Source organism: Syngnathus leptorhynchus, chromosome 5, assembly GCF_054491065.1.
Source record: "Syngnathus leptorhynchus isolate UIUO chromosome 5, UIUO_Slep, whole genome shotgun sequence".
NCBI lineage: Eukaryota > Metazoa > Chordata > Actinopteri > Syngnathiformes > Syngnathidae > Syngnathus > Syngnathus leptorhynchus.
This window is the reverse complement of record NC_141199.1, coordinates 14129554-14148775: the sequence shown is the minus strand read 5'-3', so window position 1 is coordinate 14148775 and position 19222 is coordinate 14129554. Positions and strand designations below refer to the sequence as shown.

Here is a 19222-nt window from a genome sequence, read left to right as displayed (position 1 = left end):
ACAGCTCACCTGACAGCCTGCTGACCACATCCAGATGTGTTGCAGATGAGGAGCAGAACCTTGGAGGAGCCTCCCTGGTTCAGGTACTCGGTGGATACGGCGCTGGATGATGGCAACCTCGCAGACGAGGAGCTGAATGGGGAATTGGGGAGGCTGTGGTGATACCCTGAAGAAAGAAGAGCAGATTATTCCCGGATGCAACTGTGAAATACAATAATTTTATGTCACTTGAGGTGGTGCAAAACCTTTTATTTTCTGAGATACACAAACTTGGGCTTTACCGAACGATTTAATTACACAGTGCTTTTTTTTTTTTTTTTTAAATACCGATCGATTTTGGCCAAGGCACACAGGGAAGTGGCTCATTAATTATTTGATGCCACTTCAAATTAAGTCCTTGTTCAACAAAAATTTAGCTGAAATATACAACAAAGAATAAAAAACAGTGGCAGCTAAACAATTTTTTATTTAAATTTTTAGAAACTGTTATGCATATTTACCATTAAATACATTTCTACCAAGTATGCCCAGTCCTGATTTTTTTTTTTTTTTTTTTGTCACCAGCAGTATGTGAGTGAATAAGTAATACAAGGTGCATAATGGGGGGCACCGTGTGCCGTGTCTCCTGCCAGACTCCTGCCAATTTTCACCTCCTCCTGCTTGTAGGAGGTGAAGATGAGGTCACTCTCACTGGAGCACAAGAACCAGCATGTTGCACTTTAGTGCTAAAGAAGGTAGGACACGCCACACGCTTGATTGTATTTTACAATGACGGATAAAGTGGAGGGACTGGAGTCACATGAGCTGAGTGGAGTCTGAATCCAGCCCCTGATTTTAGAAATGTTGACTTGCACTTTGAATTTTGAAGCGTGTAAATAACATTTTTCTCACAAATGTATAGAAGTGAGAAGCTACGCATTGGATGGAGGAGACTTCTGACACGATGTGCCTTAACAGATATAGTGAGTGAGCTCTGTCATCAACACTGCACAGCGAGTAAAAATAGCCAGAGGGTTTTGAGCTTAAACCCGCGTGAATCAAAGGTCACGACTGTAAACAAGCATCAATGGCCGCACACCACCTGAGCTCTCTGCTGACTGTGAAGAAAGAGATTAGGTCGAGGAAAGAAGCCAGATGCAGCCTTCTCGCTCTTTGGGTGATTTTCCATCACAGTCTCCATTTTTTGATATAAAAATATCTGGTATCTTTTTTTGAGGCATGTAAAATAAGGAGGACAACGTGCATTTGTACAATGGTGCAAGTGTTTGTTTATCATAAAAATGTTATGAAGTTAAATTTAAGCCTCATAAGCCAAGTTCTAAAATGCGGTCAATTTATTGATATTTTTTTTAAATCAGTGAAGGAATCCTCCAGCCAATATTGTAAGCCTTTAGCAAATTGATTCCATCTAATTTCGAGTGCCGGATGCCGATTTACTCGCTAACATTAGATGAGTTTTACATTTTTGTTATTTCTCCATAAGGCCTGTGGAGACAGCTACCCGAGCAAAGAGAGGACCAGACATCTATTTAAAGTTTTACAAACAAGTCTGGGGACTTGGAGGCGGGCTCTCCTTCCACAATTTTTTTTTTTTGTAACCCCTTTAGCTCCTGAATTGAATTATGAAGGAAATGTATTGTCATGTTTACTTTGTTTTAATGACCTAGGAGCTCATTCAGGTGAGATGTTGCTGTAGTTTTGGATGATGTGACACATCGGGGTGGCTTTGAGAAATGGAGGAAAATCAAAGACGCTTAGGTGCAAATATACTGTGGGAGTGCTCGTCAATCAAAATGGGAAGAAGGAGCGTGGGCACAACAGGAAGGCATTTGGATGATGATGATGATGGGAAATCTGGGCTGGAGCGATGATGACGCGTGTAACCCGTTACCATGGTTACCTGAGTGCGGCGCGGAGCCCCCGCGACCGTGGGGAGGCGGCGCTTGAAAGGCGTAGATGACGTCACTATCGGCGATGGCTGTCAGGTCGTCGTCATCCGAGAAGGAACGCTGGAATCCCGTGGAGTACAACTCGGCCAGGATGACCTGCACCAAGAGAACGGGATGGGACGCACAACTTGTTCAAGTAAAGTTCAACATAGCGGAAACTCATGAAGAGTCGGCCACCAAGAAAATGCGTACCTGGTCCGGAGAGACTCCTCCTTCCTCGGCTACCATGGCTCTCAAAGTCGAGAGTGAGCCAAAGAGAGGAACAGCCAGCCCTACTCGTAGATACCGCTGACCCTTGGTACTGAATACCAGCGTCACACACATTGGCCTGCAAACAGAAAAGCGTCAGAGAAGTTGACGGCATCCCAGCATGTGTTCCAAAATGCGCAGTTAGCCTTGAGTTGGAAAACAAAAGTGTGTCATCCATCCAAGCAGCGTTTGTATGGAATGAAGAAGTTCTTTATGATTGAAATGTTTTAATATGCAACATGTTTTGGGGGGGAGTGGCAATAGTTGATTTGTGGCGCTGTTGTAGTAAATCCAATTTCTCCGACACGGATAATCTAATTTGTCTGAGTGTGACTTCAACTCTAATTGGATTATTCTCACATCTCTTTACAACTCATCTCTAGAATGTGTTAGGAGGGAGGACATTAATCCGTTGTTGTTTTAATAATGTAGGATGCTGCCGGGTCAGACAGAAATATGAGAAATAAAAACGGGGGAGCGTGTGGGATGACTGTGGAGACCAACAGGAAATGGGGACACCATCTGTTATAGCTTTATTCCATCTATCCATCCATCCATCCATCCATCCATCCATCCATCTACACACAAATATACACAAATCCATGTCTTGAGTATGTTATTTGTGGACATTTGGAAAGTTTTCTTTCCAGTTCATCCAAAGCTCCTATTTCCACTAAGCGGTAAAGTTTAATTCCGTGTATTTTTGGAATTGTATGATTGGTATTATCGGCAGCATACAGGCATCAGTGTCCTGCTGCTAGTCTGCTCATGCTTTTGGGAGCTCAAACTCAGCAGGCCTTTGACTTAAATACTGCTGCAGCAGAAGCATGGAATCGCAGCAACTTGGCTGTGAGCTCGCTGTGTTGTTGTCAAAGGAAACACAATTCTGTCGCTCCCAGTCTGGTGTGAAAGAAAGTATTTATTGGACAGTCGAAAGATTTGCTACATTCTATTAGTCAGCTTTGTATCTTTTGTCAACATGGCCTGTCATAGAAAATGAGAATGACTCGCTCACTCTCGGATAAAATTATACAGAGAGGGAAGAACGAGGGTGTTAGACTGGATTCATACTTCACGTCCAAGCGCCCAATCCCATATGAAATGTATCTTTTTGTATGCACATGACTAGTGAGGACACGGAAGTCAGCAATAATACATAAACACAAATTTATAAATCAAAATACACAAGTGGTGGATGACCACAAATTGCTCTCAGGAATTATTTTGCGGATCAAAAAATAGACATACCTTGAACGTAAGGATTTACAGCGGGTCGTACCTGGTTTGTCGCAGAGGGATGGGAAGGGAGATACATAAAAAGGGGTCGAAGGTGTTGCTCTGCTTAAGGCAATGAGGGCAAGTCAGAGATGACCTGGGGAGAGACAAACAAAAGAAATAGCAAAAAGGATTTGACTTTGACCTACTAAAATATTCATATTTTTAGTCTAAGAATACCGGAACTTCAACAAAAAAAAAAAAAGGATGATGAGGGCAGCATTAGCCTCTGAAATTGATAGGAAAATAAAAGCGAGTGAGAAAAGACACAAAGGGAGCGACAACACAAAGTGCAGGGAGCCCCAGCGAGAGGGGGGGGGGGTTCTACATTAAATATGACCGCGGGGGTCGAGCATGGGACAGCCAAGTTGACAAACGACTGAGCAAAGAGGAAAAACACAAAAAGGACACTGACACAGTTAAGATCATTACACCCGTGGGAAGCAACACGCACACACTTAATCATTAACATCATTCAACTTTTACTCAAAAGATTCACCGTAATCAGTGAAGGCAAACTTTCTGAATGAATTACTATGGGTTCATTACAAATTAAGATTATTTATTATAACTCAAATGGAACGAGGGACAGGAAACGACTTGTATAACTTGCAACTATCTCATCTTATCTTATTTGGGTTCTGTTTCATTTGGCACAGGGAAACTGACAACTATTTAAGTCATAAAAAAATAAATGAATAACTCAACCTTTGAGATGTTTTTTTTTTTATACTAGATATACGAGCACCTTTCATCCAACATGCATTATATAAGGCCATCCATCGTACACATTATATAAACTAGCTAGGATGATGTCTCGAAGACAACAGGCCATTAAAAACAGTCTACGCCACAAAGTCAGAGTGACTGACAGAAAGGAAGAGCGAGGCCCCGACAAAGATGCTTTCAAACACAAAGCGTGCTGGAGACACGGGCGACTCCCACGTTTGCATCCCCACACGCAAGACAGCGCGGGCTCTAATCGCAAACATTTATTCAGATCAGACAACTCGGCTGACTCCCTCTGAGGAGCATCTACGGAAGATATGAAAGGACCGGAGAAGGAAGATGAGAGGAAGGGAGACCAAGTGAACTGACGGAAGCGACTGAGTGACAGTTGCGGGTCAACAAATACGACGCAAACAAAACCCGGGAAATAAAAAAAAAAATCACAAAAATGGCCACCTGCGACTGACGATCACAGCAGCGAGATATGTTGACGGCAATATGATTGAAGATGAAATGAAAAACAAGTGACATTGGTGAGGATAAGCATCACATAGAATGGATGGAGCCTTGAATTGTTTTCAGTTGCTAGGCAACATGAAAGTTAGTGAGGCTGCCACGCCCACTGATCTTTTAATTCATGGCTTTTTGGCACCAATAACATACACAAGCTACATTATCAATGGGGGAAATCCATCAAACACTTTGTCAAGTCTAACAAGTAGCTAGTTTACATAAGGAATTAGCCGAGGAGTTAGCCTACGATGGCGATCGTATGGAATAGATTGTTTATTATTGTGCTTGGACTTTTTTTTTTTTTTTCAAACTAACGGCTCATTAATAATCTGTAATGGCTTTTTGAAAAGCTCCCACTGTGGTTTACAACAGCTTTTTAGTTGAATTATGTAAATGCTTCAGATGTGGCCTCATTCTCTCCAGAACACTCAAATTCTAATGCACAGCTATACTGTGATAAAAAAGGTACAATGGGAGAATCTATTCAAAAACTGTAGGCTGGTCGTTAAGAAACCCTTTCGATCAAGTAGGAGGGAAAACATCGTTTTGCTTTGTCTTTCTCAATATTTCCAGTCTTGCAGTTACACGATAAGCTTGTTAGCCGTGACGCTAAACCAGCTAATCAGTGACAGAATGTCCAACTGTTAGAGTACCGACTCACCACCGCTGTGGACTTAACGAGAGCTGTCAATCAAACAAGTGATTACAAACCCACTCTGGATGTTTTTTTTTTTTTTTGTGTGTTGTTCCTTTCACTGCTTCATTTGATGATTGATTGTTTACAAGGTATAGGATACATAATCAGGAGGTTTTCTTTCCCCGGCTCAAATGTGACTCTTGCATTTCAATCTCGTTGCTTGCCACTCAAGGCTACGTTGACAGTACAAAAACTTCTCCTTTTTTGTTTCTGAAGAGCTGAATAAGAAAACCCTTGAACCCTTATTTACTGAAAAATGACTTGTTGGATTTTTTTCTTAAACGTCTCCAATCAATGGCAAATTTTTACTTGAAAAGGAAACTTTTTTTTAAAATACGTTCTTAAAATAGTTGACAGCTCTTCACTGCTGTGATTCAAAAACGGTCCCCAGAAAGAACATTAAAACAAACCAAAAAAAATACTGATGTGCACAATTCCGCTGTAGTGTCGGATAAAGGTAATATCTCATCTTTAAAGGGGTTTCAATTTTTCGGGAAGGTGAATGATTGATTTTTAGGATTTCAGAATCAAGCAACTTGTACAAACCAATAGGAAACCAGGAGGTAATTACCGCTCGACGCCGTGTTTGTTTGTTTTCTTAGTAGTCGATTCGACATTTTTACGTGATTTTTATTTGTATATATAAATAAATGTAATATCAGCATCATTAACAATCCCGCAGACAATTAAACTCAAAGGCAGCAGGTAAAGACAGATGAGAAATCCGAAAAGACAAAGTTCAGCATCCCTTCTTTGGTGGTGAGGTAAACACAAATAACCTTTGTGCAAATACTGTACAAAGGAACAAAAAACAATAAGCTAGTCTGCTGTGTTTGTGAGTAGACATTTTGGAATCAACATTAAGTGCTGTCTGTGTCTTTACGTCCAATAGAGGGCAGCGGAAGAAACGCTCGGATGTTCCCACCTGTACTGGGCCTGAAAATGTTCTTGGACAAAGCTATGGCGGCCTCTGGGCTGCTGCGTGTTGGTCAGGTCCTCCAGTGAGCTGGGTCCCTGAAGACAAAGAGAACAAAAGATTTTTAAAAGTTGGACCTCAGAGGTGTCGGGAATTCCACCGACATTTCCGGGGCATTTAACGTCACCGTTTGGAATCCCGTTCCTGCGTGAAGTCAAGTGAGCGGTCAACTTACCTCAAGTTCTCGCAGTATCAAAGAATAAGAAATGAAGTGAAGCGACTGAGACCATCAGGGTTATCAGTATATCACATATCTATCCAATCCATGAGTCATAGTTGAACCATAGTTTTTCTAGGACATCTCCAGTGACGACCTCGCTGATATAACAGACATGAATTATTGAGTTATTTCAAACCTATTCGCAAAGTCTCTATCTCGACTGAGACATCTCAAAAGATGAGACGTAAGAATCGTGACGAGATGATAACAATCTTTCCTGCCTAGCTTGCTACGCTGTTAGCTTAGCATAAGAACTGCCCGTTGCAATAAAAAGTGGCTGGCAGTGAGCTGAGTACAAGACAGAAAATATTCTGGCCACACTGACTCACAGTCCTCAAGTTCCTGATTGAGGTTTGTGCAGTAATTATTTCATTAAAACCACTGATTTCTGACCAACTTCGGTGCAGGTTTCATTCTGCTGTGATCCACGTACTAATCCAAGACATCAACAAAGAAGTGAGCTTGTTCTGACTGAAGATTTACAAAGCGCCAGCAGAGTGATGGCTTTCTCCGGGGATGTCGACACTCTTTTTCCTAACACAAGAACATATGCTCTTATCAAATCCCAGCTGATTCCCTGTAGCGGGCGTTCAAGCGGGACACTACTCACCGTGCCTGTGCTGCTCACTTGTGAGTGCGTGGGAGTTTGGCGAGAAGTCAGGTTGTTTATTGAGGGATGGCACAACAAAAATGAGAAGCACACTGACCTGGACCAGACCAAAACAAAGCCCAGATCTGCATCCATTTTATGGGTGCTGTACTGTGCAAGTAGCATTGTATAGCAAAACTTTATTTTGAACAGCGGGAGAAATAACTCTATGACGTAATGTTTCGAAATCCTTCATTATTTGCAAACAACCAGAGGTCTTGTGAGGTCGCTCTCCATCCATTGAAACAAAACGCTGTCGGGGCAGCAAAGCGGCTGACTCACAACAATCCTTTCAATTGCGGACGGCCGCTGCTATTCACGAGGAGCTTAGAGGAACGAGATGTCCGCCGAGATAATGATGGAAAGCGCAAGCATTTGAAACCTTTGCTCGACTTGACTAGTCCGACACACAACAAACATATTTATAGACTGCGCCTTGCTGAGACAAAAAGGTGCATGTCTCCAATCCTTGGTGAAATGTGTGCCAGTTTCATTTCAGCGTAGAGTGCAGTGAGACCTGCCACTCTGGTTGTTGCCATGGAGATGTCTGTCTGGGGCAAAAAAACAAAAAGGCAAGAGAAATTAGGCAGCCTCAGACAAGAGTGGCTGACGAGTGCCAGAATTGGCCCAATGTGGATCGGCTCCTTGCCAGCCCGCGGCAGTGATTCAGGACCAAACAAACTGACGGGCGAATAGATTGATTAGCCTCTCAAGATGACCGATGTAACTCAAGGGGGTCAGTTGGGATGACCTTTCATGAGTTGCGCCTGACTTCCATCAGTACAATAGTTAAATCGACAGAAACGTGTCACCATTATACAAAATGGCAACAACAAAAAAAAAAAAAAGAAAAGTCCCACCTGTCCACAAGCATCAAAAAATCATTTAAGGAAGACAAATCTAGAAACATGAGCATGGGAAAACCAGTCTGCATCTTGGAAGCAGTCAGTAAGCACACCAGCAGGACCGGTTCTGCTATTGCACAAACGTTTTCGAAATTATTCTTATAAAGTGCACAAGCTAAAATCAGAAAAAAAAAGAAAAAAAAAAAAGCTTCAGCCCCAAATTCAAACACACAACCTTGAGACTGTTGTGATCAGCAGTCATTCACAGAAAAATACGTTGTATAAAAATAATAAAATAAAAATAATACAGACCTGCAGCCACATCAACAACAAATTTACCAGACGAATAATTATTACCACATGAGAATGTAATATCTTTTACACATACCAGAAGTATGTTGCCAATTAAACATTCTTTTTCAGTCATCTTTCATCATTTCCCGGGGAGAGAAATTTGTCTAAGTTAATTCACTTTGAAAAACCACTTTTTGCGCTTGAACAACAAACCTTGCCAGAGAGATGATCTTGTTAATTGAACAGAAACCCAAGGAGACAGCAATTAAATAATGCAGACCAATGGCCGTTACACCAGTCAGTGATGCTTAATGACGCTTAGTTGGTGTCTTTCTCATTAGATGTTCAAGGGAACAATTTAACCAGTCATTTATTTTAACCATGTTAAGAGTAATTACATCTGCAGGATTGACAGAAAGAAAAGGCCAATACCATCTCACAGCTAGAACAATCTGTCCTAAAAATATCAATTTTGGGGATTGTTGCTAGCCAAATTGCTCCATCTCTCTTTTCATCTGAGTAGACATATTCAATTTTTCATATCTGCCAGCCGTGTTGCCATTTGACCACATTCGACAAAAAAAAAGGAAAGCCCACATTTGCTTCCATCCTGTAGAGCCGTAAGCGGCAAAGTTGATGGTCTGAAGAGAAGCACTCAGTCAGTCATCCCTCACTGGCTGATAAGTCAAGACATTACACCCAAAAAAAAAAGATACTTGAATAAGCTAAGTGAATCTTGGATGAAGCCAGAGGGCAGAAATGTACGCCGGGAAGAATATCACAAAGCTCAAATGCTATTTGAAAGTTTCTTTCAGACTTGTCCTGGTTTAATCCCTTAAGAAGAGGCTAGGAGGGCACTGGGGAGGGGAATTACGTGACCTGTCCATTCCAACCATGATAAAAAAAATAAAAAAAGGAGATCAAATCACTTTCTAAACGTTGGCTTCTATCGCTCTTCCGTGTCACTCGTGTTGTAAATATGAACGGCGGTTTGAAATGTTCATTTATTAGAAGTCTTTTGAAAGTGAGGGTGGGCAGGAAAAAAAAATAAAAAGAATTTCTTGGTTGTTTCTCTAAGTCTAAACTGTTCTCAATCTCCATCTGCAGGAATGTGTGGCATCTAGCAAATGCCACAAGTTGTTCAAATCAATTCACTAGCCAAGTGAGGCAGGTTTATGCTTCTTTGACTTAACCTGTCCAAGACATTGGCGGCTGGGCATTAGTTCGCATGATGGATGGAGCGCATTTTATAGCAAGAGCGCCGTCGGCAGTCAAAATCAAGGTACGGGGCTTTTTAACACGTTCGCTGCCATTGACGGCAATAGACGTCAAGTGTCTATCTTCAAAGGACTTGCAGTGATTGCCTTAATAAGGACACATCTAGAGGTTTTCCAGGTCAATAATGCCACATTTTGGCACATTAAAAAAAGAAGGATAGTATTTTTTTAAAGCTACAATTTTGTTAGTATTAAATACGCTCCATTTCACAGTTTGTTTGCGAATCGACCGTTTTTTTTTCGGTACATTGACAGAGTTCAAGCGTTAGCGGTGGTATATCCATAACAATGCCGCTTGTCAGCTGACTTGTCTTATTCATCGACATTTGCCTTCTCGTCGTTCCCTCCCCCGGAGAACACGTGGCAAACTCTCATGGAGAGCTATCAAACTCACTATTTCTGTCCATGTCGATAAAAGGCCTCGTTGGCTGGCTGCCTCAACGGCGTTTTTTTTTTTTTTCACTGACCCGATTTCAAAGTCCCCGCAGTTGCCACTTCCTCCCGTCACAGTCCCCCCCCCCCCCCCCGCGGCATAAAAGGGCCAAAGCACTATCGACATTTAAAACGGAATGATGCATACATAATGCCAGGACGCTGGTGTGGTGTCGCACCGGCAAACCACAGAGCTGTCGGTGGGATGAGATGGAGCAGTTTTCAAATGCGCTCATTTGAAATAGAACTCACGCTGGACCTGAGGCTGAATGTAACTCGTCTCTGTGCTCACATTGTGGCCGCTGGCTGTCAAATAAAAGCAAACATTTTGTGCTCTGTTCTCTGAAAAATATCAGGATATTTTTGCCATAATTTTCCCCTCCACCCCTTTTTTTCCAAGAACCATTTCAGGCTTTCAAGGTTGCAGTTGAGTCAGATGTCTTTTTTAAAGCGGGAAATAACACAAAGTACAGAGCAGACATCAGTCAAGGCCAAACATGTCTGACTTGTTTGATTAAAAACATCCTGACATAACAACTTTCAGTCCCATTCCAGTCCAGTAGGTGGCGGTACTACGTTTGTTTATTCTTTTTGAGAGGGGAAAGCAACTGAAATAATGTGGTTGCACAAGGGTGTACGCCGTCTTACATTACCCATGAAACAAAGGCATCCGACCGAGACTTTTCTATATGCGACCTTTGTTGGAAAAACATTCAAAACATTTGTGACTAAACCGCAATTAAACCCTTCTTAGCTTTAGCAATCAGTGTCAAAGAAGTAGGAATCCATCAGAAGCTGTCAGCGCAGGAGTCAATTTTATGTTTTACTTGCATCATTTTTTTACGTCACTGATAAAAAAATTAAAAAAAAAAACATTTGTATCATGGAGAAATTACTTCAAAAATCACTTGATATTCATCCAATCAAGCTTTTTTTTCCAATTTAGAGAAACAACAAAACCGTAACTGGGTTGTTGTCTGACTTGAGCCTGCCGAAGAATGCTACAAATGCGGTGCTAGGCAAACAAAGGGAGGGAAAGCCAGCCGGTTTAGCGAGATCCCACTGGAAGGCCTTGTCTTTGTGTTTGTTACATAACATCGCTGTGCCCGAGTTGTGAAACTGGTGGCACCGGGTGCAAGACGTGTAATGCGTGCACAGCCTAATGCTGAAGCGACACACATCAGTGGCAATCCTCCTTTCAGTCGTGGTGTGATGATAGCGTGTCTTTGATGGATGGTGATGGGGTAGTGAATTAAAATGTCAACAGTGAGCAGTGACAATATGAGAAAATTATAGATATCGATCACGACAAAATCACAGCCTATCTGAGTCACCCTAGTGAGGTTTCAAATCAATCATGACATCCATGGCCCCATTTATCTTTTCGCTGAACGGCTCATCGCATTGGGGCTCGGCTGGAAACCATCCCGGCGCGCTTTGGCAGAGAGGTCGCGTAACGCCTACCCGGACCGGTCAGCCGTCGATAGAAGGCAGATAAACACGTTTGTAACCAGTCTTGCTCACCAGGACAATTTAACTAGGGAAATTGAAACACAATTATTGGCTCACATCCCCAGAGAAATACCTAAAGAATGGAATCAATTTTATGTGTTCTAATCCGAGTGAAAGCGTTTGCATTTTACAGGAGAAAGCTTCTTGGTAAAAAAATAAAATAAAATAGTTTTATATGCAGTATAAAAAACTATTTTAATCCCTTTTCTGCACCATGCAACTCTACCAATTTACTTGAAAATTTTACGTTGTAAAAATAAATGAGAATTATTTCGAGCGGTTTCATTCATTTCTAGCAAATGCACATCCCTTAGCTCATCATATTTGAAAATATTTAGTCAACAACCCAGCTAGCCCTAGCGTGTAGCAAATAAAGGTTACAGGCACATTGCTAATGTTTATCCATAGCACTCAGAATGAGGGTCCAAAACTGGAGTCCGAACATTGTCCGATTATCAAAAGAAATCTGACAATGAGACTATTGTATGATACAATAAAATCTGTTTCAAAGCGGATCAACATTAAGGGGGGGGGGGGGGGGGGAATAAGAGATGATCCCAACTATGAAAAGCCATTCATTCGCAGCCCAATGAGAGCCGCGGCCTTAAGATGTTTATTTGGCACAAAGAATGCTCTCAGGCAGAATGGATGCCATGAATAGGAAAAAAAAAAAAAAACTAGCCTGTATTAACGAGACGCAATGCTTCTCAAGTGTGCTCCGAGTCTGTTGTTTTTTTTTTTTTTTTTTACCCCCCCACCGACAAGCCCACTTGTCAATGTATAAAATCACATTGACCTCATCTCCAATCGACAGCGTGGTGCCACAAAAGATAAATATTATTATATATATAACCGGCTCATATCGTGGTAAAAAGGTCTCAAACAATGTCAGGATGTGTCTGGCCTACTCATTTGCTACATTAGGTTGAGCTAGTCTTAAAGTTCAAGGTTAAGAGATAGAAATTCCCCAGACATGGCCAGCATAAAGAAACAACAGAAGACACTTCCTCTTTCATGTTATTGCAAAAGCATTTCATACAAACACAATTTGGATTTCAAATGGGACTCACCTTGACGTTGGCTTTGGCGTTGCTGCTACTGCTGCTGCTACTGTTGTTGTTTGGGTTTTTGGCATCTTCATGAACTCTGTCCAAAAGCCAGAGAAGGAACTCCAGGGCATCATGTTGCGAGTTGCCCCGAAACTGAGAGCCGTATTTGGCTACAATGCTCTGGAAAACAAAAAACATCATGAGCAAGTCAATCAATGTTGTTTCAAGCAGAGACCGACCTATACTTTGGAGTATCGTGATTTCCGGACTTTTGGTTAAAAAGCTAACTCCAGGTAAGCGACAGTGATTATTTGAGAATGTGGCATTCTCCTGGAATTGACATGAACTTGGAAAAAGGTAAGGGGAAAAATACAGTAAGGAAAGAAAACAAACAACTGATGGGACTCAAAATTGTCTTCAATGTCATTCAACTACAAACCAAAAACAAAAAGAAATCTCAAATCCAATTGCATTAAACAAGAGAGAGAGTAAATGATTATTTTTTTGTCGAGCTACTGTGGTCCTTGAAATTATTCAAAAAGGGGAATGAAATGGAATGAAATTGAGATTATGTTAACCCAACACAACTACATTTTTGGATGATCCAATGAGAGGATGGAATCACAGTGTGGTCGTGTACAATCTTTTGTTTTTCGGCTGCTCAGACAAACTCAAATCCCGGCCGGACTCATCGGGTGTTGAGTCACAGTAGCTGCCAGGCTAAGCGAGACCATCTGGTGTGCCTGTGATAGAACACCGTGTGACTTTTATTAGCCGTATTGAAAACGGGCAAAACAGATGGAAGATGGAATCGTTTTTTTTTCGTCAAATTAATACAAACCCGATGGGAACACGTGAGATGAGAGCGCCATCACCAGTGTAGGGAGAGGGAAGGGGAGAGTTCTGTTTAGTGCCCTCATCATTTTCCTCACTTGCAATTTGGTGCTTGGTTCATTGAGAGTTCACACTGCCATCTCTAACACAATGTGCACACAAATGAAGAAATATTTGCCTTTTTTTTTTTTTAATAGTCTCAACAACAGAAAATGGGACTTCTACCCAAAATGTCATTCTGACATTGACTATTTACACAACTAGTCGTCATCCATCTCTGTTACAACTAATAACACCTCAGAAGGGATCACCCCATACCATGTCAGAGCTGTTTATGGTTATATCGTATATACTGTATATACTGTATATACAGTACAACATCACACTGACACACAATGGATGCACAAATTTGTTGGCTTCTGGATTAGTATTAGAGATATCAATATAGATATAATATACTGGAGTGTATGTAGTGTAACAAGCCCAAAATTATTCATACCACAAGGTAGCTATCTCCCTAGCTTGTTAGCTCACTTGCTAGGTTAGATAGCTAGCTAGTGAGATAGTTTAATATATAATAATAGTTTAATTTAAACAGTAAAAGGAATATGCCCAAAAATTTTGGTAATTGGGAGGAAAATAGGGGAGGGGGAAAGAATAAAAATAGTAAAAAATAAAACTGAATTGCAAGTATGCTGCGGTTCTCTGTGTAGATAAATTGTTCGTATTCCCGCCAGTGGTCTTTAACTGACCTAGCATGCATGTTTTTGGAATGCGGGAGGAAGAAAGCATGCTTGAATTAGAGCCACGCAGTGACAAGCAGAGATTTGAACCCAGAACCTTGTGACTGCTGGGCAGACTTGCTCACCACTAGTACAAATTATTTCACACATCATTCATACCAGCAGCTTTTTGCAACATGTACTTAACAAATTGAAAGTAAGTAATTATATTGCTAAAAATTCTCACAGCACCATCTGTTCTGTTCCATTACAAAAGAAAAAAGAAAACAAAAAAAAATAAACAATCAGGCTTCACAGAGCAGGTGGCTCATATCCACCACCAAGATTAGCGTGTGCAAACATTGTAAACATCTTGAGTCATGAGAGGTCCTTGAAGGAGAGGGGAGGCAGGATGAGACAAACAATCCATCAGTGTTAGCCCGCGTCAATGTCACACACCTCCCATACCCTCCTCCCCAAACAAAGGAGACCACTTCAAACACCTCTCTTCATCTCCTCGCCTGAGCTCCTCGAGCCCGGACGAGCCGCGGGCCTTCAAGCGTGAAAAAGATGAATCCGCGCACCCTCTCGCCAAAGAAACACTCACAAGAAGTGCCTGTGTTGTTAAAAAAAAAATCTTTGTGCCTGCCGGTGTTAAGCTACGAGCTGTGTTTTCAAGTCCTATTAATGAATGGACTGTGTGAAAGTTGACCATTTAGGATCTTTGAGGTACAAGTCTGAAACAAGAGTCCAAAGATGGTGGCTGGAGAACAGTGGCTGAGGAATTCTCAAACCGTGTTGCCTCCAAATCAAGAGCAGTTTTAGCGCATACATTTTACACTTGAGGAATTCGGGAGGGATGTTCCGCTAACAAGCAGCTTTCACGGATGCCTGAACTTTCTTTACTATGGAGACAGGACAGGGAGGACCAGCATTTTTATTTACAAGCTCGCCTCCTCTTAGTGTACACCACTGGAGACATCTCAGCATGCCCCCCTCCCGCCTCGTCCTCATCTTCTAGGCAGGCTTCTTTTGCTCCCTCCAGCTTGACTCAGTGCGTGTGAGCAGACACACACACACAAATCACTGTGTCCGTGAAAATGGGCGAGGCCAGGCAAGAAAGGGGAAATGAAGGACATGTTTTCTTAAACCATAGAGGAAAGACCCCAGCGGGTGCCCCAGCGATCAAGCCAAAATATCTATCTTAGTGTGGGGCAAAACATGAGTCATGCACCAGGCGCAAGTGAAATCATTTCATTCTTGGAATAAGAGGACAATTCCATCTGGGGAAATCTTCCACATCCTTGATCATCCTTTATTGTAGCCTGGCGTAATGAGAAGATCAAGTGGCTGCCCCCATTCAGGCATTAAGAGCAGGAGGTAATGGAAGTGAGTCACAGTAAGCACCATTTTGTCACAGTGCTTTAAATGAGGTGCACCACCAAGGTGACAGAGGAAGAAATGAAGACATTTTCACAATTGCTCATCAGACAGCAACTCCTCAGAACCACAAAAAAAAGTCCAACACATTTAAAATGTGTATATTGTCAGATACCTGTTTAATGGAGAATATAAGTGCTGGGGGGAAGAAAAAAAAAAAGGAAAATGTTAAAATCATGCCTGTAGTTGTATATAATCGTGAACATGTTTACCATGGAACACCTCCATTGTTGAGGATTATTAAATCTAAAATCCAGAGAACATCTGGCTCTGGTGGAACCAATTGTGTACAATGAAGGAGTGTCCAGCGTATATCCGACATATTCTTCTTCCCACACCGAAGCGATTCTGTTTTGGTGCGAGAACTGGTTTTCTGTCATCCAATAATCCCAGAGGGAGATGGGCTGGGGGGGTGCACTCTCAGAGCCCGAACAAAGACGAGCATTCCGTTGCGTTACCTCTTAAACGGCCTTGAGTTTGAAAAAGTCCCGTTGTCTTATGTGCCGAGAGTGCTGGAGTTGATAAGTGCGAGTGTCTTCTCTCGCCACATTACTGCCGAGGAATGTCGTCTAACCACCTCGTGCCGGTGAGCCGCGCAGGTGAGTCAGGCCAAAACGACACACTCGTGTAAATTAGTCACAGCGATGCAAACTAGTTCCGTCATAAAACATCACGTGAACAGCATCATGTGACCAAGCGTCGCCGTTGTAACATGACCTATGTACTGTACTTCTGAACAAGTAAATGGGGCAGAGGAAGTTCACAATAACAACAACAAAAAAATTGCCTCGATTCGAAGTTGATTAATAATGCAGAAAATTGATGGGATGGATGGATATTCATCGAAAACTCAGGAAAATGGGTTTATGGATGGATGGATGGATGGATGGATGGATGGATGGATGGATGGATGGATGGATGGATGGATGGATGGATAGATGTTTTTCCAGCACACTGTATCCCTGCAGTGCCGTTAAATGCACAATTTTGTCAGGTCATAGCCAATTAGTACTTTTTTTGCTTCTGTGAAGACTTTTATGGTCTGGTGGCTAACTTGAGAGTTGCGACGGAATGCACCTACCTTTAAGATTAGAACTGTCTCATTTTCTGTACAGAGTGGAATTAATCTACAGGGGAGCCCAGTGCTTTGGGGCCCCTAATGACCCTTGCCTCTTTCCTCAGGTAGTGACCATCGCTCTAATAGACACTGAGCCTCAATTTGCTGTTTGGTGCTTATTTAAACAAATAAATGCCTCCCTCAACCCCTCCACGTGAAGAAAAACAAAGGAGCTGTAATTGTCTCATGCGTAGACACTTTTGTCGTCCCCTTTAAAATCTCAAGCTAACAAAAACAGCAGCACCTATCCTACATTTTTTTTCCTCCCATGCTGCGATGGCCATGCCAGAAACGACACTGGCGGTCACAATGCATTAGGTTTTAATAATAATCTTATATTTAGCATCCTAATACTGTACGCCTTTAAAAAAAAATTACTTCCGTCAAGTATGCCTGCAATTGAGTAAATCAACTTTACCTGTTAATAATATTTACTTGGAATACCCTGAAGATGTGCAACAGCCATTAAGGCACAAACTTGACATTAAATTATGACAGTTGCTTAGCTGTCTAGAGGCCCACTGTTTCCGTTTGACTGGCCTTGGTTTACACGGGCACATGAAATGGCCGATTAATCACTTAATGGCAAGTTAATGACACACGACGTAGGCGAGCTTTTTACAGCCGCAGGCCCTCAGGCCCTGCTGTGCCTGTATCGCTGACTGCCCTGACAACTGACTCCAATTAATATTCAAGTGTAAGCACTATTAACGTACACACATACTGTAGTCTGATGGGAAATTAAATCCTAATAAGCGACATGTTTCTAGTGGGATAGTACACTTCTCTGTATTTTTAAGTATAAAATGCCACGAAGCGCTTTTGGAACCATGGCTAAGAGTGCTTGGGATCATTAATAACCAATCAAATTATTGGGCTAATTGTATAAAATGCTGAAAGATATGTTTATTTTCATGATTAAGAAAATGATGAAAGTAGATTGGCAAGCGAATAAAATGTTTTGGGGAACTAAACAAAAAACATTTCTCGTGTTCAGCCATCTTTGTTTACATTAGGCTGAACACGGTTCCAATCCGAGTCGGAAAATCCCGATTTTAAAAAATGTCGGGAATGCATCACAAGTTGAAGGTGATACTGGTTACTTCCGGCTTTGACCACGCCCATTAGTCACTCCCCTTCCAGCCCTACGCACCTGTGGAGTCTCGTACCTACTCCGCATACTAAAGATGGAGGATAATATATAATATAATAAAAAAATACACAACGCAAACTACGATTGTGTGAAAAGTTCGAACGTGTGAAAATAAGAATTAGAGACACACTAGTCACCTTAAAATCTACGGAGAGCTGCGGCGTGTACTCCAGCGTCCACAGGGCTCGAACCAGCGACGCCAGCTGCTCGGTCACCTCACCCCTGGCGGCCTCGCCGTTCACCCTCCGGGCCGACTCGTTCGGCTTGTACTGCTCCAGTCCGAGGTACTCTGCCAGCAGGTCGGTATTGCTGAGGCACTGCACCACGGCATTCATGAAGCAGGTGTTCCCGTGGTTCTTGAGCCCCAGAGCGCCGGGGGTTTTGTCGCCGTAGCACCACGACAGCCGCTCCTTGACGGAACCGTGGGACGACAGCGTGGCGCTCTTCTTCACGACGCTGTCCTTCGGGACGCCCGCAAGGGCTTCGTCTTTAAAGCCGCCGGTGTCGTTTCGACCGAAGCCGCCGTCGTCGTCCTCCTCCCCGGGCTCCGGCGGTCGTCCCTCGCCGAAGTGCGCCAAAGTGCTCAAAGTTTTAAGAATCCTGCCCATGAAATGACTGAAAGAACGAAGAGATTTCCGACGGGTGAACACGCCGCTCCGGTGCTTCTTATCTTTCCGCTTAGTCGTTTTGGCTTTCATGGTTTTTCGCGCCTTCTCCTTGCGGGGATCCATGGCTGCGGCTGCCTGCACCTGACAGGAGGAATACTCGCTGTAGTATGGAGGAGGAGGAAGAGGCGCACCTGTCTGCCGGACAGTCTAGTCTTCCTCCTCCTCTTCCTCCTCCAGCTCCTCCCGCCTTTCTCCAAACATCACCGTCGCCAGACTGGCACCGAACCCGGGATCGGGAAAACCTGAGGTTAGCTCGTCGCTTCTAGTGGCCGCCTCATTCTTCGTGCCACACTTGACGACTACTTGTGACGCTAACTATCCTTCCTCCCGCCCTGATAGTAAAAAAAAAAAACAATTCCCGCCCCCCACAACCCACCCGGGAAACAAAATAAACACGCGTCGGACTTTACATTAGGTACACCTGCCATTGTTGTCCAATTTTTTGGATTCGTCGCTCGATTGGAATTGCATTGAAATAAAAATCTTACATTTTCTAAATCCATCTTTTGTTATTTGTTGAGAAACTCACCTATTTGCTTTTTTTGTTTCTCAAACGAGAGCTCTGCCTGACTGCTGAATTTGAACGTGTCAAGGAACTATGTGGAAGTGAGTTGAGGAGCTG

The 19222-nt window shown here is 42.6% G+C and overlaps 1 protein-coding gene across 1 annotated transcript in view; it reads right to left on the bottom strand.

Moving 5' to 3' along the window:
- usp43a (ubiquitin specific peptidase 43a) overlaps positions 1-18919 on the bottom strand; it is a 30270-nt gene extending 11351 nt beyond the window's left edge. Inside the window, exons 1-7 of the mRNA XM_085911474.1 lie at positions 18070-18919; positions 12688-12846; positions 6338-6426; positions 3478-3570; positions 2142-2277; positions 1901-2045; positions 10-166 (exon numbers count right to left, since the gene is read on the bottom strand). Of these exons, the coding sequence (XP_085767600.1) occupies positions 10-166; positions 1901-2045; positions 2142-2277; positions 3478-3570; positions 6338-6426; positions 12688-12846; positions 18070-18663 (1373 nt within the window). The 5' untranslated portion in view covers positions 18664-18919. The remainder of the gene's footprint in view (positions 1-9; positions 167-1900; positions 2046-2141; positions 2278-3477; positions 3571-6337; positions 6427-12687; positions 12847-18069) is intronic.
- Positions 18920-19222: the final 303 nt, after the last annotated feature.